Source organism: Oryx dammah, unplaced genomic scaffold (genome assembly GCF_014754425.2).
Source record: "Oryx dammah isolate SB20612 unplaced genomic scaffold, SCBI_Odam_1.1 HiC_scaffold_13, whole genome shotgun sequence".
Lineage (NCBI taxonomy): Eukaryota > Metazoa > Chordata > Mammalia > Artiodactyla > Bovidae > Oryx > Oryx dammah.
In genome coordinates this window covers 12,873,678-12,898,528 of record NW_024070197.1, presented here as the reverse complement: position 1 = coordinate 12,898,528, position 24,851 = coordinate 12,873,678, and the positions used below count along the sequence as shown (strand labels likewise).

Here is a 24,851-nt window from a genome sequence, read left to right as displayed (position 1 = left end):
CTAAGAGATAAGGGATGGGGGCTGAGGAGGGAAGTAGGGTGCGATGGGGGCCTCAGATCTTACCCTAAACCTTCTCCCTCTCCTTCTACCTCAGTTTTTGAGAATTCAGTGAGAAAATGTAAAGCCTGACACACAGGGCTCGACAGAGAATGTTAAATAAATGCCTTGTTGCTGCTGTTCAGCCACTCGGTGGTTTCTGACTCTTTGCGACCCCACGAACTGCAGCACGCCAGTCCTCCCTGTCCTTCACCATCTCCCGGAGCTTGCTCAAACTTATGTCCATTGAGTCAGTGATGCCATCCAACCATCTCATCCTCTGTCGTCCCCTTCTCCTCCTGCCTTCAATCCTTCCCAGCATCAGGGTCTTTTCTAATGAGTCAGCTCTTCACATCAGGTGACCAAAGTATTGGAGCTTCAGCTTCAGCATCAGTTCTTCCAGTGAATTTTCAGGCTTGATTTCCTTTAGGATTGACTGGTTTGATCTACCATTATTATTACTATTATTCTCTGATTAGAAATTCTCTGTGCTGTGTGCTTAGTCGCTTCAGCCGTGTCCGACTCTATGTGACCCCATGAACTGTAGCCCTCCAGGCTCCTCCATCCATGGGGATTCTCCAGGCAAGAATACTGGAACAGGTTTCCATGCCCTCTTCCAGGGGCTCTTCCCAACTCAGGGATCGAACCCAGGTCTCCCGCACTGCAGGCAGATTCTTTACCGTCTGAGCCACCAGGGAAGAAATTCTCTAGGTATGGGCATATTTGTAATCGCAAATAGGCCAGTTTCCTGGCCGGGGCGTGGCCAGGAAGCCAGGGGGCGTGGCCTGGATCCCTTGAGGGACGGAGGGACGGTCCGACCTACCAGGGCCCAGCGTGGCTGCCCAGCGCGCAGCCCTGGCTGGGTAGCAGCTTCTCTCCAGCCCTGCTCTGGGCAGCTGCTGCAGTCATGAGCCCCATCTTCCCGTCTCACCCCCTGGGGACCCAGAAGCCCCCACCACCTCCTTTGGAAATCTGAGTGTCTCAATTCCAGCCTGACTTCTCTCAGGCCCCTGCTTATGGGGACCCAGGAATTATGTCACCAGATTCCTGCTCCCTCAGACACCCTCCTCCCGACTCCTGCTCTTAGGGGACCCACGGGTCTGGGCACGCTGTGTTTCTTCTCTGGAACAGAAGGGTCTCACTATTTCCCTAACGTTTCCTCCTAGAAGGTTCAGCTCCAACCTTTAATCCCATACCACGACCAATGACTCAGACTTTGACCCACGACCCAGGAAAGCTACCTCCCAACACCACTCCCCTTCACGGTCTGGGTAGCTAAACTCCCAGCCCCACCCTCGCCCCCAACAAAAGTCCTAGATTTCCGCCAACCCCTCCTCCATTGCTAACTTGGGACCCAGCCCCCCACCCCTCCCCAGAAAGGGCCCAGGCATCGGACCTGCGATTCCCACCCACCCAGGAAGTTCTGTCGCCACCCACCAAAGCCACCCCATCCGGCTTTCCTTTGGGGATCGGACGTGAGAAACCCCATCTCTAAGGAACCCAGGTGCCAGAGCCCCCAGCCCCCGCCCCCTTGGGGCACACGGGTACCGGCAGTCACCTCCCCGGGTTCCCAGGGCCCGCCCTTACCTCTCCCGCCTCGTCCCGCCCCTACCTGGGGCTGGGCCGTGCCGGGCCTTTCTCCGCGGGCCCCCGTCCCTCCTCCGGCATCAGAGGGACCCATGGCTGCGGCGGCCCTGCGGGGACTTCAGTGGGGAGAGTCCCGCGCGTTCGGCCGGGCGGTGAGGCTGCTGCAGCGCCTGGAAGGACCATGCGGGGACCCCCGGCTCTCCTCGAGCGCCCCCTCCCTTCGGGACCTGCTGCCCCGCACCGCGCAGCTGCTGCGCCAGGTGGCGCAAGCCCGGCGGGACGCCGGTGGACGCCTCCCCGAGGGTCCCGGGGGGGCGTGGGACTTTCTGGTGGTCTATCTGGCTAACCTGGAGGCCAAGAGCAGGCAGGTGGCGGCGCTGCTGCCACCCCCGGACCGAAAGATGGCCAACGACGAACTCTTCCGGGAGGGCTCCAGACTCAGGTGAGCCCTTGCGCCCGGGACAAGGTTGAGATCGTCAGTGGGGCTCCCTCAGGCTCCGAGCATCCACCTCCGTCCGACCCGGGAGTCCCGATAGCAAGCCCTTCTCCGTGAAAGAACCTGGGAAACTAAGCCTCCCAGGTTTTTTTTTTCCTTTTTTGGGCATGGAGACCCTGAGCTCACCATGTCCCCTTCTTTCTTGGCTCAGAAGCGAGCTGTTCGCCCCCTGGATTTAGACACACATTAGGGAACGTGGGGACCCCAGGAAGCTTCCTGCATGGGGAGCACTGGAGAAAGAGCTCTGAAGCCCCGATCACCAACCCTGCCTGGGACACTCTCAGAGCCTGTCTTTAGTTCCTTAGCCCGTCTTTAGTTCCTAGCTCAGGACCTAGGGCTTTTTTTTTTTTTTTTTTTTCCTTTTTGTCTGCAGGCTGCCTGCTCTGAATTTCCAAGAAAGGGCTGTTGAGTGACAGGGGCAGAGTTTTGAGATCTAAGCCAGAACAGGGGTTGGAACAGTAGCTCTCAACCCCAACAGGCCCCCAAGCCCTTTCTTTAGAGCAAGTATTTCGTGGTGTCTCTTTAAATCTATCCTGAAATGACATACATCGAGTGAATAACCTACCTACTCATAATTCTTAAAAAAAGAAAAAAACACTATAATGCCTAAATTGTAGTATAAGGGAATGATCAAAGGAATGTTCTTTATAATAAAATTATTTATATTTGGAATGAAAATGCCAAGGCACTCCTACAGTTACTCTGGAAGGCAGAATTGACTGGTTCTTGTACAATTGTACCTGGGGAAAATAATCATCCATTGCTGAATGAAAGAGACTTTCGTTGACACATAGGATAGTGAATTTCTGGAAAATTCGGAATCGATTTTCAATGTGCAAAAAATGCTTATGTAGGGTTAGGACTCTGCTTTCACTGCAGAGCCAGGATTTGACCTCCGGTCAGGGACCTAAGATCCCACAAGCCAAGAAAAGAAAAGCTTATGTAAAATGCAATTGGACTCTAAGCTCAGATCACGGTAATCAGATTTTCCATCTTCACAAATGTGTGATGGGACATTGGAAAGTTGAGTAGGGGGTGGGTAAAATCTTACTGGAGGGGATGGTTCCCCACAATCTAGCCTCAAGCAAATTTCTAGAAGGTCCTTAGAAGGGTAGTATAACTCCACTGAGCCCACTGTGCCAGATTCAGTAGGTTCTAGAAACTAGGAAGCTTAGGGACTCAGTGAGTGGCTCAGTGGATTTCCTAGAGTCATGAGGTCCTAGCAGCTCTTTGATGTTTCTAGACCAGGACTTTCCACAAAAATCTAATGGAAGCAACATATGTAGTTTTTCATTTTCCAGTAGACATATTACAAAAAGTTTTTTAAAGCAGGTGAAATGAATTTCAGAAACTTTAAAAAATTCATTATATCCAAAATATTATGAGCTCAACTTACAATCAATAAATATAAGGTGATGCTTAATGCAATAATTCACATTCTTTTTTTTTTTCCTTTTGCACTAGTGAAAGTCACTCAGTCGTGTCCAACTCTTTGCGACCTCATGGACTATATGGTTCATAGAATTCTCCAGGCCAGAATACTGGAGTGGGTAGTGTTTCCCTTCTCCAGAGGATCTCCCCAACCCAGGGATCAAATCCAGGTCTCTCGCATTGCAGGCGGATTCTTTACCAGCTAAGCTACCAGGGAAAGGATACCCACTCCACTATTCTGGCCTAGAGAATTCCATGGACTGTATTATCCATGGGTGGAAAAGAGTTGGACATGACTGAGCAACTTTCACTTTCACTTTTGCACTAAGTTTCTGAAACCTAGTGTGTATTTCACATTTAGAACACATTTCAAGTTGGACCAGTCACATGTGAATAGTGACTGCATTACAGACTGTGGGAAGGGAGGGTGCTTAGAAACTATCAAGGGTTTCCCTATAAAAGGCATCAAGAATCCGACAGACCTAGAGGCTATTAATAGAAAATAATAAGAACAGTAACTAAGTAGCATGCCCTGAATGCCGACTGTACACCAGGTTGTGTCTGGCATCTTATGTGCTCATAAGATGGGTAAGTGCACTAACATCTTAGAGGCTGGGGGCCTCGTCCCTGCGGGTGTTCCCCACATAGCGTGGAAGGGTCAGTCGGGCTCCCAAGGTCAAGTCCAAGTCCTCAGAACCCATCCCCGCAGGCGGCAGCTGGCCAAACTGGCCCTCATCTTCAGCTACATGCACGCGGAGCTGGCCGCGCTCTTCCCCGGCGGCAGGTACTGTGGCCACACATACCAGCTCACCGAGGTCTCTGCCCACACTTTCTGGAGGGAGCGCTGCGGAGCCCGGTGAGTGAGCGCCCACCCCAGGACCCGCAGCGGCTAGAGCCCCATCCTGCCCCTGACCAGGCGCCCAGGATCCAGGCCCCAGCCCCTCCTCCCCAAGACCCAGGAGTCAGGCCCCAGCCCCTCCTCCCCTAGACCCAGGAGTCAGACCCCCAGCCCCTCCTCCCTCAGACCCAGGAGTCAGACCCCAGCCCCTCCTCCCCCAGACCCAGGAGTCAGACCCCCAGCCCCTCCTCCCTCAGACCCAGGAGTCCAGCCCCCGCTCCTTCCCAGGAGTGCTCCCATGCTAGGCTCCCAGAGGCTTCATCTGCACCCCCCATCCCCACCCCCATCTAGATGTGTGCTGCCCTGGGCTGAGTTTGAGGCAGTCTTATGTATCTGCCACCCTGTGGAGCCAGGCTCCACGGCCCTGGCCTTGCGCTCCACCATCGACCTCACCTGCAGCGGCCACGTGTCCATCTTCAAGTTTGACATCTTCACCAGGCTCTTCCAGGTCAGAGAAGGCCAGGGTCTGAAGCCCAGACTCTTGGGTCCTGGGGGAGGAGAGGTTGGGAGCCCAGACTCCTGGGTCTGTGGGAGGAGGGGCTGGGGAGCCTGGATTCCTGAGTCCTGGAGGTGGAAGGGCCTGGAATCTTCTATGTCAAAGATATTCCTGAGGCCTACGGTGGGTGTGAGTGAGGTGTCTGTGTTCTTGAACCCTGGGAGGCACTAGGAGCGTGGGCAGCCTCCTCAGCCCCTCCCTGACCTCAGTGCTGCCCCGCCCTAGCCGTGGCCAACACTCCTCAAGAACTGGCAGCTCCTGGCGGTCAACCACCCAGGTTACATGGCCTTCCTCACATACGACGAGGTCCGAGCCCGTCTGCAGACTTTCAGAGACAAGCCAGGCAGGTAAAAGGGCCGGGCCTCGTGAGGAGGAGGCTGCGGGGGTTGCAGGGTCTGGATACTGGGCTGGGGTGTCTGGGTGACCCAGACATCCTTCAGAAAGTAAGAACTGAAGGGCCGTAGTACATGGGACCCCAGAGAGTCGAGAACTCAGAGGAAGAATGCTGAGTGCCCCTGCAACCTAGGTTGTCCTGCGACCACCTAAACCCGCCCACAGTCCAGCAGCTAAAGGGACAATACCCCTGGTCCAGCAAGGGGAGCTGAAGATCCTGCCCTGGGATACAATCTGTTTCTCATAGGTTAGAACCCACACATCTGTTAAATATTTGGAATCTGACCTCCCACCTGCTGGGAAACCAGACACCTGAGTCCTTAAAGTATTTCAAGCTGGGAGTTTTGAGCCTTTGGATCCCAACTAGAGGGCTAAAAATTGAGGGACTGAGCTACTTGGAACACCAAGAGTTTAAAGGAATAGGATGTCAGATTCCTAAGTCTTTGCAGGACAGAGGTGCAGGACCCCCAAGATGGTATGTTAGCACTTTTCCAGTTATACTTGAGACTGGTGTAAAGGGAAAGGAAAAGGAATGAATCAATGGCCATGATTGAGAAGACCAGTTGTGGATTTCAGGAACACCTGCATCCAGGTACTCAAGTGCTGTTGTCAGAAATCAGTTCCTGTCTTTCCCCAGCTTTCCTCTGTGCTAGCCTCATTCTCAGACATAGTCTTTCCTTGTGGTGGCAAATGCTTTCCAGAAGCCACAGCTCTATACCCTACCAGCTTAGCATCCCCTATAGAAATGGGGTGCCTTGCTCCTATTACTTCCAGCCAAAGGCCCAGCGTCGTCTAAACCCAGTGACGGTGGAGGAGGAGCTTAACAGGTAAACACCGCAGACATTCGCCAAAGTGGGGACAGGGACCTAGTAGTGCCTCTTTTGCCTAAAAGGTAGGAAGTTATGCGGAAGCAAGAATCTAGACACCTGGGTCCCCAACAGGGTGAAGGGCCGGGGGGTTCCAGAGGGTCAGCGGTGACCACTCCCTCCCCCATCCCGTTCTACCTCTTCCTCAGCTACATCTTCCGGCCCAGCTGCACTCGCCTGGGGAAGTGGGCCATCGGATATGTGAGCTCAGACGGCAGCATCTTGCAGACCATCCCTCTCAACAAGCCCCTGTTCCAGGTGCTCCTGGAAGGACAGAAGGAAGGCTTGTGAGTCACCATCCTAGGAGGGATGACCACGTCTGAGAGCACGGGGTTCACAGCATGCCTCTGGCAACAAAATTGCAATACTGCAGTGTTCCACCAGGTGGCAGGAACGGACGCCTTGTCAGTTCCCACACAGCTGCTATGTTAAGCTAGCAGCAGGTCTAGGAGGAGTGTGTGGTGAAGTAAAGTGAAGTCACTCAGTCGTGTCCGACTCTTTGCGACCCCATGGACTATAGCCTACCAGGCTCCTCCCTCCATGACTATAGCCTACCAGGCTCCTCCCTCCATGAGATTCTCCAGGCAAGAGTACTGGAGTGGGTTGCCATTTCCTTCTCCAGGGGACCTTCCTGACCCAGGGATCGAACCTGGGTCTCCAGCATTCCAGGCAGATGCTTTAGCCTCTGAGCCACCAGGGAAGCCCTATGTTAAGCTAGCAGCAGGTCTAGGAGGAGTGTGTGGTAGCTAGGCACAACCCCAGGGGTCCTCTTCCTTGGACTTGCCCTCAAGGCTTCTGCTTCTAGATATCCTTGTCCTGTTCTACAATCTAGACTGTGAGAGCAGAAGGAGAACTGAGCAAACAGGGGGTTTTCAGTCTGTAATCTTGACCGCCCCAGGGCCTCTCTTTCCAGAGTCTGACTTGTGTGGGACAGGAGGGGTGAAAAAGGTAGACAGGGTTCCTGAGTCTCACCTTGGAGGTTTAACCAGAGCCTCCTAAGCTACGGATCCTATCTATATGATATGCTGAGATAGAAAATGGATAGATCTATGATAGATGGATACATAGATGATAGATAGATAGGAAGAAAGAAGAGATGAACAGATAGATTAGATAGGCAGCTAGAGAGGTAGGTAGGTAGATGGATGGATGATGTTGGATAGATAGAATGGATGGATGGATGGATAGATACAGGAAGACAGATAAAATGCAGGCTAGGTAGATTAGATAGGTAGCTAGATAAGTAGATGGATGGATGGATAGGCAGGTAGATATGCAGTTGTGTGTGTGCTAAGTCGATTCAGTTGTGTCCGACTCTTTGCGACCCCACGGACTGTAGCCCACCAGGCTCTTCTGTCCATGGAATTCTCCAGGCAAGAATACTAGAGTGGGTTGCCATGCCCTCCTCCCCGGATCTTCCTGACCCATGGATCGAACCCATGTCTCCTGTATCTTCTGCATGGCAGGCAGATTCTTTACCACCGAGCCACCAGGGAAGCCCGTATTTCTATTTAAAGACACCTAGTTTAATATCTTTCGTTGATACATTCGCTTTGAACTTGTGGCCAGCAGCACATAACTCCTGCCTGAACGAAGCTCATCCCCACACATATTTTCTCCATGAGGCACATCTTAGCCTTGCTGTGCTTGGGACACTAGACAGCACCTCAGCACTCTGCCCGGGGGCGTTGAAACCAGCGCAGTCACCAGGACAGAGCACTGAAATGGGGCACAACACAGACTGCGGAAAGAACATGTTTATAATATGAGAGCTCAAAGGAAAAGGCCAAACGCTGCCCGGTTCAGTCTTAGCTAGGAGCAGGCCTGGCTGTGAATGACCATGAAAGTGCCGCAGGAAATATGGATTTTGAGCTTCCAAGTACAGTTTGGGCTTCCCTGATGGCTCCCACGGTAAAGCGTCTGCCCGCAATGCAGGAGACCCGGGTTCGATTCCTGGGTCGGGAAAGTCCCCTGGAGAAGGAAATGGCAATCCACTCCAGCACACCTGCCTGGAAAATCCCATGGACGGAGGAGCCTGATAAGCTACAGTCCATGGGGTCGCAAAGAGTCGGACACGACTGAGCGACTTCACTTCAAGTACAGTTTAGCAAGTAGGCAAATCTGCACACACAAAATCCACAAGTAATGAAAATCTACTGGGTGTGTGTGTTTGTGTGTGTACTTATGTAAGCGTGTGTGCTCCTGCCTGACTCTTTATGACCCCATGGACTGCAGCACGCCAGGCTTCCCTGGAATGCTATATACCTTATGCTATGTACTATATATATATATACTATATACTCTAAGGTACTGAGTTCCAGGTCAGATTTCGGTGGAGGATTCCAGAGTTAAAATAAATGTGAGCACCTTCCATCTGGTTTAGCCCCTCTGATCTATGTACATGAGTGCATGCATGCACACACAATTCTAGAAATGGACAAGTCAAGAGAGAGGTGGGGAGGGGACATCAGGCTATTTCTACCTCACAGTGAGACAGTTTTCTGTGTCTTTAAACATTGACCCTAGCAGTTCCCCTCTCACTGGGTGTTTATGTGTGGGGACTGAGTCCTGTGTGTTCTCTAAGCACTGTCTTACTTGATCTTCATTACCCATCTTTAGCCTAGGTATGATTACGTCCATTTTACAGAAGAGAAAACTGAGGCCAGTGAGGTAGAGTTGCCCAATACTGGTCACTTCTGACTCGGATGGGAGACTCGGTGTGCAGAGCCTGGGGTATCCTAGAGCCGGTCACTCAGACCTGGCCCACAGCACGACTGCATAGCCTCAGGCATCGCCTTTCTCATTCAGAGACCCAGTCACCCTCTGTGAAGTAAGAATAGTGTAGGTCCTTCCAGCCCTGTGGGCCTAAGACTGTAGGATCTGGTCATTCCTGCAATCTGTGACAAAGATGCTATTATGGGGATTTCCCCAGTGGTCCAGTGGATAAAACTCTGCACTCCAAATGCAGGGGACCCAGGTTTGATCCCTGATTGGAGAACTAGATCCTGCATGCTGCAATTAAGACGCATCCCAGCCAAATAACTTTTAAAAAGAAAGGTGGGGGTGAGCTGTGAAGGAAGCTGGTTTTGCAGTTTTAGGGGGAAAAAAAGATGCTTTACACCGGGGCCTGAAGACTCTAGAATGAGTGAAGTTCTGGGAGGGCTGGACCTGAGGTTTGATGCTTCCTGGGAGTCTGAGGGGACACAGTTTGCCCAAGTCCCTATTTGAAGAGGAGGGAGGGAAATATCCCCAGGTCGGCCATGTATTGGGGACAGCTGCTCCAGGGTAGGGTGAGGGCGCTGGATGCCCCCCTCCCTGTACCCACCTCCTCCCTTCTCCCAGCTACCTCTACCCAGATGGGAAGACCCACAACCCGGACCTGACCAAACTCTGCCACATGGAACCACATCAGCACATCCACGTGTCGGAGGTGAGACCCAGGCCCCCACCCCGGCTCACCTGCCCCCCACCCACACTGCACTGCGGCTCAGGGATCCTCTCCCATGAGTCAGGCCCCAGACTCCCAGAAGCCTTCAGGTTTTGTGCTGGCTTGGTGGCCATGTGACCTGGGGTAAATTGCTTGACCTCTCTGTTCCTTCTCTGGAAAACACTGCCCCTCCTGCCTCCTACCCCGGGGCTTTCCTGGTAATGAAGCCAGGAAATGATACTGCTGAGATCATCAGGGCAGCTAATGTACTTTGTGCATTCACCAGTGACAGCTTTTAGTTTTCCAACCATCCCAAGGGGTGAGAGAAATGACAAACAAAATTTTGAGTATAAGTGTATCCCATGCAGGGACTTCCCTGGAAGCCCAGTGGTTAAGACTCTGCACTTCCAGTGCAGGGGGACACAGGCTAGATCCTTGGTCAGGGAACTAAGATCCTGCATGCCATGCAGTGCAGTCAAAAAATTAAAAAAAAATTTTTAATTTAAGGTGTATCCATGCAATATCTGGGACACACTTAGATCTCAAAATGTGTTCACTGTTCATCTGAAAATCAAATTTAACAGGGCATCCTGTATGTTTATTGGCTGAATCTGGCAACCCTCAGTGTAGACCAGCCCCCGGAGAACAAGTCCGATAACAAAAGCACATGTAGGAGGGGGCTGGACACACAGCCTTGAACCTGGGAGAGGGTTCAAGGCTGGTGCTGAGGTTCGGGACTCACTCTCAGTGGCCCGACTTGCCTGCTCGCGGCTGACAGCACCCCTGCTTCCGGTGGCCCCCTTCTCACCCGGCAGGAGCAGCTGCAGCTGTACTGGGCCATGGACTCCACATTTGAGCTCTGCAAGATCTGTGCCGAGAGCAACAAGGACGTGAAGATAGAGCCCTGCGGGCACCTGCTCTGTAGCCGCTGCCTGGCTGCCTGGCTGGTGGGTCTGACCCCGCCCTGCCTCCCCCCAACTCCGCCACCCCGTCCCCCACCCCCTTCCTCCAGTAGAGTATCTCCCCTGAAGGCAGGAGGAGAAGGGGATGACAGAGGATGAGATGGTTGGATGGCATCACCAATTTGATGGACATGAGTTTGAGCAAGATCCAGGAGTTGGTGATGACAGACAGGGAAGCCTGGCGTGCTGCAGTCCGTGGGGTCACAAAGGGTTGGACACGACTGAGCGACTGAACTGAGAGCATCTCCCACATGCCTCGTCGACCACATGGGGAAACTGAGGCCCAGAGAGAGCAGAGGCTTGCTCCACCTATGCCTCTGTCTCTCTCGCTCTATACCGGTCGCCTCTGATTCTCCATCTCCAGTTACATTATTCATGGAAAATGCTGCATTGGCCCCAGTGGCAGACAGTGGTGTCTGCGGGACTGGCCACATTTAACATGCCCGAGCATTAGCAGTCCCTCGCTGGGTGATCTGGACCAGAGGCTTTACCTCTTTGAGCCTTATCTGCCTTCTCAGGGGAATGCGGCTGAGGCTAGTGACCTCCCAAGGGAGGATTCAGGCCTCTGGGTAAAGGGAGCCCCTGTGGGTAAAGGGTGCCTAATACACAGCTTTTCCTTTGTGATGTAAGTGTTTGGTCTTAAGCTTTTGATTGGGGAGATTATCATAACAAAGACATCCCTCTTCCGGACTCCGCAACTAGCAAAACAACTAGATAAGGGGCTCTCAAGCCTGAGCCTTGAAGTTTCTCCTGAGGAAGCCCTAGGTAACTGAGCATGGAGTGTCCCGCTTCTCTCTTCCAGTCCCTGCTTTAAATTTGCCAGTCAACAGTGAACGCCCGAAATCCTAGGCACCCCACTCCACCCCCAATAAAGGCAGAGCCCCAGGTCTGCCTCCTCTGCCCTCTACCCTCCAGGACCTGTGAGTAGTAAGTCTTGTTCTTCAAAGTCCCTGATGGCTGATGCTGAGATGCGCCCGGCAGTCTTAAGAACCAAAGGGCCGGTCCAGCCGCAACACTGGCCCCAGTGGTGGTGGCAGGGGGTGTCTATGGGGGGCCCCCACAATGAATACGTTAGGCCAGGCAAGTGTCTCAGGCATTCCTTTTGTTGCCCAGTCGCTCAGTTGTGTCTGGACTGCAGTACACCAGGCTTCCCTGACTTTCACCGTCTCCTGGAGTTTGCTCAAACTCATATCCATTTGATAGAGTCGGCGATGCTATTTAACTATCTCATCCTCTGTCACCCTCTTCTCCTCTGCCCTCAATCTTTCCCAGCATCAGGGTCTTTTCCAATGAGTCGGCTCTTAGCATCAGGTAGCCAAAGTATTGGAGCTTCAGCATCAGTCCTTCCAATGAATATTCAGGGTTGATTTCCTTTAGGCTTGACTGGTCTGATTTCCTTGCAGTCCAAGAGACTCTTAGGAGTCTTCCCCAGGCATTCCTACCCCATAGCATCTCTACCACGAGGCTGAGACCCACATAGCACCCTGTCTTCCCTGGGCTCCTCCTGACCTCAGGCAGCCCCTCCTTCCCATCCTACATCTCTCTCTCCATCTTTCTCTCTTCCTCCTCCTCTCTCTCTCTCTCCGTTTCCCTCCCTCTGTCCTCCCCACATCACTTGGTGGGGGATAAAGGCCCCTGTCGTCCCAGGGGACGTGGTGGGAACAGGGAGACCCTGATCCTTTCCCTCTCCACCTCCCCCAGTGCTCAGACAGCCAGACCTGCCCCTTCTGCCGCTGCGAGATCAAGGGCCAAGAGGCTGTGAGTATCCATCAGTTCCAAGTCAGCACCACTGTGGAGGATCCAGAGCACAGCAGTGAGGAGGAGGAGCTGGAGCAGGTGAGCAGGGCCAGGCAGGAGCTGGAGCGGGAATCCCTAGGGTCTGAGGGAGGAGGGGCTGGGGGTCTGGATCCTGGGTCTGAGGGAGGAGGGAGCTGGTGACAGGCTTCTGGGGTCCCAAGGACACAAACTTTCGCCTCCCCTAAGGTCTGGGGCTATGACTTTCTCTAGGATAACCCTCCCGAGTGTAGGACTTTGTCTCATTTTCCCTTCTGCCTCCAAAGCCTACACAGCACCTGAATGCTGGGCCTCCTGGCAGGGGCACATGTAGGTGAGCAGAAAATGATGGCTCACACGCCCTCCCCACCCTCTGTCTCCCTTAGATGGCCGCTTCAGATCCTCCCCTGCCCCCTCGGCTGGATCTGTGCCCCAAGAGCCCCAGCAGCAAAGGCCAGCTGGAGGTGGTGAGTGGGGCACTGGTCTGGGGTGGGCAGGGGGCTCCCGTTCACCCCTGGGGTCCCCAGTCTGGCTGGATGCCTAGGGGTGCAGGCCAGGCACCCATTCTTTGCACCCATTTACAGATGCCATCTGGCATCCATACCTCTAGGGCCTCTTTTCTTCTCTCCCTGACTCACCCCACCTCACTGGCTTTCTGGCTCCTCTTGCAGCATCCCAGGCATGCTCTACCCCAGGGCCTTTGCACCAGCTGTTCCTTCCGCTTAGATCTCCTTTCCCAAGGCTCACTTTCCCATCCCCTCCTTAGCGAGGCCTTCCCTGACCACCTATTGAAAATAGCACCCCCATGGGGCTTCCCTGGACTGCCCTGGTGCCTCAGACAGTAAAGAATCTGCCTGCAATGAAGGAGACCTGGGTTCGATCGCTGGGTTGGGAAGATCCCCCGGAGAAGGGAATGGCTACCCCCACCAGTATTCTTGTCTGGAAAATCCCACAGACAGAGGAGCCTGGTGGGCTACAGTCCATGGGGTCGCAAAGAGCTGGACACAACGGAGGACTAACACTTTCACTTTCTGGGGCTTCCCTGGTGGTCCAGTGGTAAAGACTCCTAGCTTCCACTTCAGGGTGCACGGGTTCAATCTCTGGTCGAGGACGTTCCGCATGCTAGAGGTGTGGCCAAGAAAGAAAAGCGTGCCCCTCACCCCGACCCTCCCGTCCCTGCAAGCCCCTGCCTATCTGAATTCTCCCTGCCCTCTCATCAGGCTGGCAGAGTATATAATTCATTCTTTTCCATCACCGTCAGCAGGTTGTCATCTTCCCGAAGGTTAGGACTTTGCCTCATTCTCTGTTATGTGAACTGTGCCTGACACACAGTAGGTGCTCAAGAAACAGACACTGAATGAGCCAGTAGAATGAGCCTTCCCCATAGCCCTAGGAAGTCGAAAACGTTCCTCTCCTCGTTTTCCAGAAGAAAAAAAAAAACTCAGAGAGGAGACTGCACCTGCCTAAACACACATCCTAAAAGAAGAGAAAACCCTTAAACAAACAAACAAAAAAATCTGTTTATTTTCTTAGCAAGCCCCCGCCTTGCTTGTTTCCCCCTGCACTCTTCACCCAAGCATTTTCCAAATCCTAGCTTCCTGGAGTGGGGGCGGCGGGTAAGGGGAGGTCTCTGTTAGATTTCAGGCTGAATACACACCAGATCCAATCGATACTGGGCAGTCTTCAAACAAACAGCTCAGGAAGTCCGGGAACATTATTCGACCACAGAGAACAGGAGAACCAGCCGGGAGAGGGGGGCCGGGGAGGGGGGGAGGCGGGCGGTGACACCAGCCAGGGAAGCTAAAAACAGATCTCGACCTGCAGCCAAAACCAAATGGGAACAGTGAGAGGCACTCAGCCGGCTCCCAGCGGGCGATGAAAGGGACACAGGGCAATGGGCCCCTCTGGCCAGATGGTCTCACCATCACCGAGGCTGTGCCCTCTGCCCGGCAGACTCTTTCCTCCTCTGCCCAGACCCTTCCCAGTTCAAATTCCAGTCAACTTTTCTCCCTTCATAGCTTGAAACATGCTGCAGGAGGGAGCCCAGTCTGCTGTTTCCCAGCAAGGTGACTGTCATAATGAAAATAGCTCATATGTGTGTGTGTAACTCTTGCTATAGGCCTAGGGCTACTTTTTTTTTTTTTTGGCCATGCCATGCAGCATGCAGGATCTTTGTTCCCTGACCAGGGATCAAACCTGTGCCTCCTGCAGGGGAAGTGCGAAGTCTTAACCACTGGACTACCAGGGCAGTTCCTGGCACTGTTTGGCTTGGTTCTGTTTTTGCTGCACCAGGTGTTCATTGCTTTGCGTGGGCCTTCTCTAGGTGCAGCCAGTGGGGGCTACTTGTAATCAAGGTGCCTGAGCTCCTCAGGCATCTCTAGCTGTGGCACACGGGCTTAGTTGCTCGGTGGCTTGTGGAATCTTCCCAGGCCAGGGATTGAACCGTTGTCCCCTGCATTGGCAGGCCTATTCCTATCCACTGTGCCACCAGGGAAGTCCCTCCCTGGTGCTGCTTTTTAATGGCTTCATTTAGTTGCCATGACAACCTGATAAGGTAGTTGCTATTATGACCCCTGTTACATAGAGGGGTAGGTACACTGAGGCTCCACGATCTGAAAGCCACCCAGCTCAAGGATGTGAGAGTCAGGACTGGAACCCAGGCCCCTGGCTTCAGACTCCAGAGTCCATCCTTGTTTTTCTTGTCTGTGAAATGGGTGTGATGCCAGTCCCTGCCATGTGGGTATGATGAATCCCCTGACTGGGCATGCTCCCTCACAATGCTGTTCTCCAGCAGAGAAATCCCCCTTTGGGGGTTGAAACAGTCATTCAAAGGGACCCAGGCACCTTGCTGTGGCTACTGGGGACCTCTCCCATCCTCAGTGCCTACATGTGGAGTATATGGGAACAAGCATGGCATGGGCCCCAGGGGTTGTGAGGAAGTCAGCAAGATTGGGCATTTGTAACCTGAATCAGATCCCCTCCCTCACCTCTCAGAAGCCCCCAAGACCTCAGGACTCCAAGAATTAAAGCCACCGTCCTCTCCATCAGCCCATAAGTCCTGGGGATCGGACCCCTCCCCACCGCTCTGACCTCCCAGCACCCCCTCAACTCCTTTCCAGCATCAATGGACTCCTTACTGTTCTAACAAAACCAGCAAGCCCACCCTCACTGCAACACTTGTGCTCACATCCTTCTTGCACTGAGACTTCGGTCTCCCCCTCCTCCAAGAAGCTCTCCCCAGTCACCCTCAGGTCTGATCACCACCCTCCTCACCCCATCCACCGTCAGGTCTTTGAAGGATGCACAACTTTCTGGGATATTTCCTTGTTTGTGCACTGATGACTCATGTTAATCCTCTTCCTTAATAGACTATTGGCTCCATGAGGACAGAGGTTTTTGTCTGTCTAGTTCCTACTGTCTCTTCAGAGCCCACAACAGTGGCGGACACTCTGTAGCTACTCAGGAAATTTGTGGGATAGATGGATGAATAGACAAGTGAATAGGTAGATTGCTGGGTAGATGGATGGATGAACAGATGGATGGATGGACAGTCAGACAGATGAATGGATGAGGGGACAGAAGGGGGAATGGCTGGATGGGTAGATATCTGGATGGATGGATGGATGGAAGGGTGGATGGATAGATGGATGGATGGATGGATGGATTGATGGCTAGGTGAGCAGATGGGTGGATGGATGGATGGCTAGATGGGTGAATGGATGGATGGATGGGTGGAGGTATGGATGGATGGGTGGATGGATGGGTGGATGTATGTATAGACAAACAAAATTTTTTTCTACTCAAGCCAGAGGTGTTAGGGGAACAAAACAGCATGGACTAGGGACAAGACCCTACCATGCTGCCCCCCACTCCACACCCCTGCTCCCTCCATCACCATGTTACCCCTGTCCAGGCCTGGGAGATGAAGTACTGCTGCAGCTTATCTGTGAAATTTCTTAATCTCCTCCCCTGCAGGCACCTCCAACCCTTCCCAGACTTCGAGCTCCTCTTCCCTTGCCAAGATTCTGGACTGAGGCTTCAGCCCTGTGGGAAGTCACCTCCAGCCCCCAGGCCAGGGAGGGAGCCCGAGGGTGAGTGCAGAGGGCAGCTGGGGCCTGGGACTCCGGAGTCTGAGGGAAGAGGGGGTGGGGGCCGAAGGGGAACACTGGTGCTAGGAAATCAACATCGCTTTTAAACTCTTGCCATTGCAGAAACTCCTAAAGCGGAAGTCTCCCCTTCCATCTGCCCCTGAGGGATCCGTGAAGGCCTGGATGCCAGGTGAGGCCCCCTTCCCACCCAGGTTCATGCCCTCAGCCTGGCCCTGCTCACCCCACCCCATCTTGCTGTGATACTATCTAAACCACCTCTCTTTCCGCCCCGCAGGGCACCAAGATGTGCTGCGTGAAGGGAGCCTCAGGGGCTGGAAGGGGTTTACGATGCAAAATAAACTGCCAAGCCCAGTCTGTCCTCTGGTGTGTGGAGGAGTGTGGCAGCCACTAGGGGGCAGCTTGGCGTAGGCGGCGGTGCCCAAGGCCTGATCCCCACCTGCTTAACACAAGTGTCTGGGGTTCCCAGAGTCCAGAGTGGAGGACCCAGCCCCTCTGGATCCAGGAGTCTAGACACCCAGACCCCTCCCATCTCAGGCCCAGGAATCTCGCCCTCAGGACTTAGAACTTGGGAATTCTCAGAGAATCAAGCATCAGACTGCCTTTCCTCATCATGGCAAAAAAAAAAAAACAAACTCCTGGACCCAGACCCAGATGCTGCTGCTACTAATTGCTAAGTCGTGTCCGACTCTTTGCAACCCCGTGGAGTGAGCCTGCCAGGCTCCTCTGTCTATTGCATCTCTCCCAGGCAAGGATTCTGGAGTGGGTGGCCATTTCCTTCTCCAGGGGATCATCCCTGACCCAGGGATCGAACCCGAGCCTCCTGCTTGGCAGGCAGATTCTTTCCCACTGAGCTACCTGTGAGGTGAAAGTGAAAGTCACTCAGCCGTGTCCAACTCTGTGACCCCAAGGATGGAATTCTCCAGGTCAGAATACTGGAGTGGGTAGCCTTTCCCTTCTCCAGGGATCTTCCCAACCCAGGGATCAAACCCAGGTCTCTCAGGAGCGACTTTCACTTCACTTTCTTTACCAGCTGAGCCACAAGGGAAACCCAAGAGTACTGGAGTGGGTAGCCTATCCCTTCTCCAGCGGATCTTCCTGACCCAGGAATTGAACCGGGGTCGCCTGCACTGCAGGTGGGTTCTTTACCAACTGAGCTATCAGGGAAGCCCTCAAACCCAGATACCCAAGTTCTAATTCCCTTAGACAAAAAGCCCCCACATTTCCTTGAGAGTGACCCACCCAGTCTTCCCACGGTCCATTCTCATCTCTCTATCCTCCTTTCCTCGTGGGATCTTTCTTCCAAAGTGGCAATGGACATGTCTACCCACTGCATCACTAATCCCGAAGGAACCCAAGCCTCCCTCTGCCTAAGTTTAAACCAGTTGCCTTCCCGGCAGCCCCCACCCTGTGCTCAGTCCCAGGCCAGGCAAGGAGGGCAACGTAGAGGGCTTCAGGAACCCGGAGCAAACAGCTGATTCAGTTGAGAAGGTCAGGGAGGGCTTCTAGAAGGAGGAAACGTCTAAGCTGCATCTGAAAAGATGAGTTAAAAGGTAATTCAGTGTAAACAGAACATGGAAGCATGCGTCACAGATTTAGTTACAAGGAACAGAAGCCTCCTCTGGGGCAGGAAGGGAATTGATTGAGAGGACTCGGGATCACTCACAGATTCCCAGAAGTGATTAGAGAATCAGGATCGGAAAGTGATCGGGGGAACACAACGGGCAGCTGGCCTCCAACCATAACCCAGCCACGATCACACCACAGAACGTGTCTGAAGGGGATACGCTGGGGCCTCAATGACCACTGGATGCTGGTCATCTCTCTGCCTCTGCCACCCCAGAATAGGCTAGCTCTTGCGTGGAACAAATCACACCGGAACTCTTATTTTAATATAATTTTATTTAGTTATTTAGGGCCGCGCTGGGTCTTCATTGCTCTGTGCAGGCTTTCTCTAGGTGTAGCGAGTGGGGCTACTCTTCATTGCGGGGCCCGGCCTTCTCACTGCAGTGGTTTCTCTTGTTGCGGGGCATGGGCTCTAGGCACACAGTCTTCAGTACTTGCAGCGCGTGGGCTCAGGAGTTGCGGCTTGTGGGATCTAGAGCACAGGCTCAATAGCTGTGGCCCAGGGGCTTCGTTGCCCCGAGGCATGTGGAATGTTCCAGGACCAGGGATCGAACCTATGTTCCTTGCACTGGCAGGCGGATTCTTATCCACTGTGCCACCAGGCAAGTCCAACACAGAAACTCGTTTGTGCGCAACAGTAAGGGTTTGGGGTGGTTCTGGCTCAGGGTGCGATCGAGTGGTGCTTGGAGCAGGGCAGCTGGGGACTGGACAGACATCCCTCTGCTGTCTCAGACCTCTTCACGTGCTCTCCACGCTTGCTAGTTTGGGCTTCCCCACAGCATGGCTGCCTCAAGGTAGTCAGAGTGCTTATATGATGGCTGAAGTCTTCACAATATATTCCAGTGATGCAGACAGAAGTTACATGGTTTTTTCTACCTAATCTTGGAACTCATGAATGAAGTATTCTTTTTTTTTTTGGTCAAGCTGCATCTGTGTTGTGGTACACGGGCTTTCTTTAGTTTCAGCGCTAAGGCTTAAGTTTCCCCTCGGCATGTGGGATCTTAGTCCCATGACCAAGGATGAAACCTATGTCCCCTGCATTGGAAGGCAGATTCTCAGCCACCGGACCACCAGGGAAGTCCCCAGTTCTGCCACATTCTAATGGTTAGATGCAGACTTAAAAGGAGGGGACGTGTTTAACAGATAGACACTCACCTCTCCATGGAAAGACGGTCAAGTTCAGCTTGTAGGAGAGCATGTGGGATGAGAGCTCTTGTCACAGCTATCTTTGAAAAGTAGCACCTGTCCATCTGCCATCGAGGGCATGGATTAGCCAGTCTTGGTTTGTTTGGTATTAGCACCTGATTCCAAGGTAGAGTGGGATTCACCAGGCTTAGCTCATCTGAGCTACAACAGAGGCAAGAAAGAAATATCTGTTTGGTTTCAACAGAGGGTAACAGGCTTTTGTATGGTAAGGATTTTTTTTAATGTGGGGATGAGGTTGTGTGCATGCTAAGTTGCTTCAGTTGTGTCTGACTCTTTGCAACCCTATGGACTGTAGCCCGCCAGGCTCCTCTGTCCATGGGGGTTCTCCAGACAAGAATACTGGAGTGAGTTGCCATGCCCTCCTCCAGGGGATCTTCCCAACTCAGGGATTGAACCCACATCTCTTATGTCTTCTGCATTGGCAGGCAGGTTCTTTACCACTAGCACCACCTGGGAAGCCCTGAAGAGGTTGCAGCTGCTAGCTAACCCACCCCCACAAAAGGCCATCGTAATCCATCCTTTTGAATGTTCAGCATCAGTAGGTATCCTTTACTTTAGACTTACATTCTCTTCCCCAAAGAGTTCTTTTTTTAATATTTATTTTTATTTATTATTTTGGCTGCTCCAGGTCTTAGTTGCAGCGTGTGAACTCTAAGTTGTGGCATATGGGATCGAGTTCCCTGACTGGGGATCGAACCTCAGCCCCCTGCATTGGGAGTTCAGAGTCTTAGCCACTGGGCCACCAGAGAAGTCTCCAACCCCAAAACCTCTTATCAAAGCTCTCCTTGCACAACTAAGTCTTGTACAGATAAAAATACATCATGCTGGCCCCCAAGACAACACAAACTCTCAGTAGTTACATTTCCCAGAGGCAAGTCTAGAATCATAGGGGAGTAGACATTCCCCCTCCAAATACATCATGACTCCCCTGTATTCCACAGTCTGTGAACTAGTTTAGAGTAACCGGCCCACACTGTGGGTTTCCCCGGTGGCTCAGCGGTAAAGAATCTGGCTAGGTTCGATCCCTGGGTCAGAAAGATCCCCGGAGGAGGAAATGGCAACCCACTCCAGGATTCTTGCCTGGGGAATCCCATGGACAGAGGAGCCTGACGGGCTACAGAGTCGGAAGTAACTGAGCACACACACATCCCACACTGTATCTAAGATAAGAGGATAAAGGTATAGAAATATGGGGCTTGCTACTTAAAATGTCTAAGTAGCTACACATGAGACAACAATGGAATTAGAAAATTCATTGATTTCAGGCATAGTCAGCTCCTTACACCAAGCACCGTCTTAGACCCTGGGGATACAGTGGTGGACTAAAGTTCCCATTCTCTTGGAGCTTCTGTTTTGTGCAAAACAATAAAAAATAAATATGTGGCAGTGATAAGTGCTGTGGAGGAAAAATGTAGCGAGATAAAGGGTTGGGTTAGTTGCTGCATCAGAAAGGATGGTTAAGGGAAGCTCTGTGATAAGATGATGCCATGCCGTAGAGATTTGAAGCCAGACAGGGAGGGAGAGATAGCAAGAAAGAATATCCCACAAGAGGGAAGAGCAAGAGCAAAGGCCCTGAGGCTGGAGCAAGCCTGGCGATGGAGGAAGAGCATGGAGTCAAAGAGATCAATGTGGCAGGAAGAGAGCTAGCGAGGCGGGGCAGAGAAGTGGACGATGAGGCCGGGGAGGCAATGAGGACCAGATACGGGACATTGTGCACCATGGAAAGGACTTCAACTTTATTCAGAAGGAGAAGATCTGAGCAGAAGGGTGACAGGGGCTGACTCACATTTTAATGGGATCCTTCCGGCTGTTTTATGGAAGTAAATTGTAGGGGACAAAGACAGATATTTCAGTACTAGTTGGTGCAAGCCCTCGAGGAAACGGCCCTGGCATTTATGACTTTCCTCCTTTACACACACTCCACACACCCCCACGTTTATGAACCAGAACCAGAACCCCCCGGCTTGTTGGATTCTTAAGGAAGGTGGAAGGGGGCTGTTGAGGAAAGGGTATACCTAGCAGCCAGAGCAGAAGGTGTATGAGCCAGGGGTGGGGGAGCTGGGGAGTGGGTGCCTGGGGTCCCTGTGTAGAAGCTTGTGCCAGGGAGCTCTTTTGTCCACTCGCGAGTTTGCAGGTGTGTTGGGCCATGATCCAGTCTGGGTGGGGTTTGCATGTGAGCCTGTGTATTCCTGCATTTGAGCCTTGCAAACCTTCCCTGAGTTCTTGCTCCATGTCTTGCCTGGGCTGGACAGTACTGGGGATGCAGTAGTGATCACAACAGCCCTGGCCCTTCCCTTCCTGGCTCTCGGTCCAGTGGGGGAGACAAACTCATCCCCAGACAGAGCTGACCCAGAATGGGCAGGGTTGGGTGGGGGAGCCCAGAGGTGGGCACTTGACTCAGCTGAAGAGAGCACGGAGGGCTTCCTGGAGCTAACGCTAAAAAGTCACCTCTCCCAACTATAACCATCGCTCTCCTGTATGGACAAAGTAGCCTTGACCAGTCTAACCAATAACCCCCGCATAATCCAAGATGTCCCTGGTGCCTGACCAGTGATCCCCCTTCTGCCCATCCACCCCCCACATCTGATCAGAGGCCTGGGGAAAGTCTCCCGGCATGACCAGCTGCCCCTTACTAGCCAGTGTTGAGGGCTAGCTTCTCCCGGGTAACCAATGAAATTTCACCCCACCCCCACCCCCCAGCCAGCATCTAGGAATTTTGTCCCAGCCAGGCCTGCCTTGTAAGGAGCCCTGGACACTCTGATCTGTGATCCCAAGTCTGACCTGTGACCCTTCCTTGTGACCCATGGCAGGACTCCTCCTTTTTTTCCCTCAGGTGCCTGGGCCTCCTCCCCGCCCCCACTCACCTGTCAACCCCGTTTCTCTTCCCCTCCCCCCAAAGTTGGAAGGGAGTAAAGGGAAGAGAAAGGGAGGAAGGGGGGTGGCATTCCTAGGATTCCCTGGAAGGGGGGAAGAGAGGGAGGGCCCTAGGGAGGAGAGCTAAGGGAAGAGCACCCCACAGCCCCCGCCCCTGCCAGCATCTCAGAGGCCTGGGCAGAGCTGGGTGTTGAAGATCATTAGACATTAGAACTATTAGACATTAGAACCGGGTGGGTTCCAGGCCGCTGGTCAGACAGGAAAGCAGCCTAGCGCACTGGCCACTGGGGAGGCTGGCGATTGCTGGTTGGACTGGTAGAGGCCGGTGCAGGTCCACCGGTTGGACCCGGGCCAGCAGGTCGAAAACGACGAGGGGAGCCCACGTCACTGGTCGGGGAGGGAATGGGTCCCCCCAGTGAGAATGAGGCAGAGAGGATCCGCGGGGGTCCAGGGAGGACCCCGCTCTGGACACCGCCCGAACTGGTTGGTCGGGTCACCCGCCAGGGGCGCTGGTCAGTTGGAGCCTGACACCCTGGGGCCGGGGGGCGGGGAGCCTGGCTCCCGGCTGAGCGCTGGGAGGTCGGCTCCGGGCAGTGGGAGGTCCTGGCCTGGCGCCCGGCTTTGGAGGGGGACGAGGGGGAGACCGGGAGGGCGGGGTGGGGCGGGGCTGCCTGGGGCGGGGCCTCCTCGCTCCAGTCCCGGCGGCCGAGGAGTCCCAGCCCGGGCTCAGTCTCTGCCCCTGCCGCCCGCCGCTCGCCGCCCGCTGCCGCCGCCGCGTTGAACATGGAGCCCCCGGACGCGCGGGCTGGGGCGCGTAGGGCCCCGCGGTTGCTGGTGCTCGCGCTCCTGCTGGCGGCGCACCCAGGTATAGCTCGGGCTGAGAGCAGGGCGCGCCTGGGAGGCGCGGGGAGGGGAGGGGAGATGGGGAGGGGCTTTCGCCGACCCCAGGGACCCCAGGAAAGGAGGGATATGGGGTGCCCCTCCCAGTGAGAGACCCAGCGACAGCCTGGCAGAGGGCTGGGGATCCTCAGCTGTGTATTAGAAGCGATCTGAGAAGCCGTTGGACCCAGGAGTGCGGGCGCTCCGCTCCCTGCCCCCTCAGACGCTGGGATCTGCCCCCGCTCCCACCCCCGCCTGGCCCCTACTCCCCCTGGACCCAGAGGTCCTGGCCTCCAGTGGCCGGAGTGCCTTTTCCCCGGGGACAGAAGAGACCAAAGTGGAACTCCCCACTCAAAAGTTGTCAAGTTTTGAGATGGTCAGGGACCCTCTGGCTAGAAACCAGCAAGTCACATGCGATTGCGGGTTCCCCCTATTCAGATTCAGAGCCCAGACTCTAAAGGACCCGCCCCTCTCGCCTCCCGCTCCATCAGAAAGGGCTGGAGCCCAGCCCCTGGGCAGTGACAGCGGGACCAAGTGTTTCCCAGTGACAGAGCCCCCCTTCCCGGGGGCCCAGATAAAGCCACGCACCTGGCACCTGCGTGGTGGTTGGAGGAGAGGTGGAGGCCCTCAGGGGCTGGGGGAAGAGAGAACGGGGAGAGAGAGATCCCTCTGACCATCCTGGCTGTCTCCACCGCTTGGACCCAGCCCTGGGCACCAGCCTGGCCCCACACTCCCTCCCATGGGGCAGGCCCAGGCCAGAGGTGGGTGCCTGGGAATCCAGGCCCCTGGCACAAGCATGGCGAACAGTGGGTCCCCAGGGGCAAAGCTGGGCCAGGCTGGGCCGGGAAGGGAGGGAGATTCTAAGAACTGAGAGCTCACGCCAGATTGTCAGCCCAGAGACTGAAAGAGCTCGCTTTCCTAATGCGAACACCTCTACCTGCCCGGATCTTGGGACAGGAGTCCCAGCCCTCCGCTCCCTTCTCCCTCAGGACCCAGGATCCGGGCCCTCCACCCTGTCCTGCTGTGAGGCACGTGCTGCTGCTCTCTCAAAGAGTTAGAGGGGCCGAGGTGAGGGTAGGGGGCTCTGGCAGGCCTGAGCCAGCCTGTCCCTCCCACATTCCTGAAACCTGCCCAGCCCTGTCCCCCTTCACCGCGCCCACACACCCATCCTGCCTCAGCTCTGGCCCAGCCCCAGCCTCCCCCCGCCCCCCGCCCCCTGCTCCGGATGGAGAGACCCAGGGGGCAGGGCTGGGCAACACGGAGACTGAGAGGAACGCAGAGAACCGTGAAACTAAGAGACGGAGACGCAGGGTGAGGGGCGCACACACACGCACACACACGCAGAGGTGGTGACTGAGATGGAGATGATTATCCATCTCGTTGTGCCAGGCCCCAGGTGAAGTGCTGGAGGCTAAGGAATGAGCCCGCCAAGGCCCTGCCCTCAAGGGGCATTTGGTCTAGGGGGACAAGCAAGGACACACAGGATCTGAGCCCAAGCGGATTGTATGGAGGCCACCGGGGCCCTGTGTGGCCCAGGGGAGGAGTCTTCAGTTCTGCAAGTGAACGGAGAGATGGAGAGACATGCTGATGGGATCTGAAGCTTAGAGATGCAGAAATGAGAGCTGAAAGGAGAGAGGAGCTGAATCTGAGGGAGCAGGGGCTGGGGGCCTGGACCCCTGGGTCTGGGGGAGGAGGGGCTGGGGGCCTGGACCCCTGGGTCTGGGGGAGGAAGGGCTGGGGGCCTGGATCCTGGGTCTGGGGGAGGAGGGGCTGGGGCCTGGACCCCTGGGTCTGG

The 24,851-nt window shown here is 54.4% G+C and overlaps 2 protein-coding genes and 1 long non-coding RNA gene across 3 annotated transcripts in view; 2 read left to right on the top strand and 1 right to left on the bottom strand.

Moving 5' to 3' along the window:
- LOC120872347 overlaps positions 1–14,245 on the bottom strand; it is a 45,462-nt gene extending 31,217 nt beyond the window's left edge. The window contains exons 1-2 of the long non-coding RNA XR_005723228.1: positions 14,023–14,245; positions 6,342–6,467 (exon numbers count right to left, since the gene is read on the bottom strand). This is a non-coding gene — a long non-coding RNA (uncharacterized LOC120872347). The remainder of the gene's footprint in view (positions 1–6,341; positions 6,468–14,022) is intronic.
- CBLC (Cbl proto-oncogene C) lies at positions 1,685–17,141 on the top strand. The gene is made up of 12 exons (XM_040252573.1): positions 1,685–2,065; positions 4,260–4,406; positions 4,740–4,896; positions 5,170–5,291; positions 6,353–6,490; positions 9,546–9,633; positions 10,446–10,577; positions 12,294–12,428; positions 12,752–12,832; positions 16,341–16,456; positions 16,577–16,643; positions 16,749–17,141. The coding sequence occupies exons 1-11, from the start codon at positions 1,716–1,718 to the stop codon at positions 16,584–16,586; spliced, it is 1,476 nt and encodes a 491-aa protein (XP_040108507.1). The 5' UTR covers positions 1,685–1,715; the 3' UTR covers positions 16,587–16,643; positions 16,749–17,141.
- A 5,711-nt stretch (positions 17,142–22,852) lies between these two features.
- Positions 22,853–24,851, top strand: part of BCAM (basal cell adhesion molecule (Lutheran blood group)) — an 11,315-nt gene continuing 9,316 nt past the window's right edge. Inside the window, exon 1 of the mRNA XM_040252562.1 lies at positions 22,853–23,042. Within this exon, the coding sequence (XP_040108496.1) occupies positions 22,961–23,042 (82 nt within the window). The 5' untranslated portion in view covers positions 22,853–22,960. The remainder of the gene's footprint in view (positions 23,043–24,851) is intronic.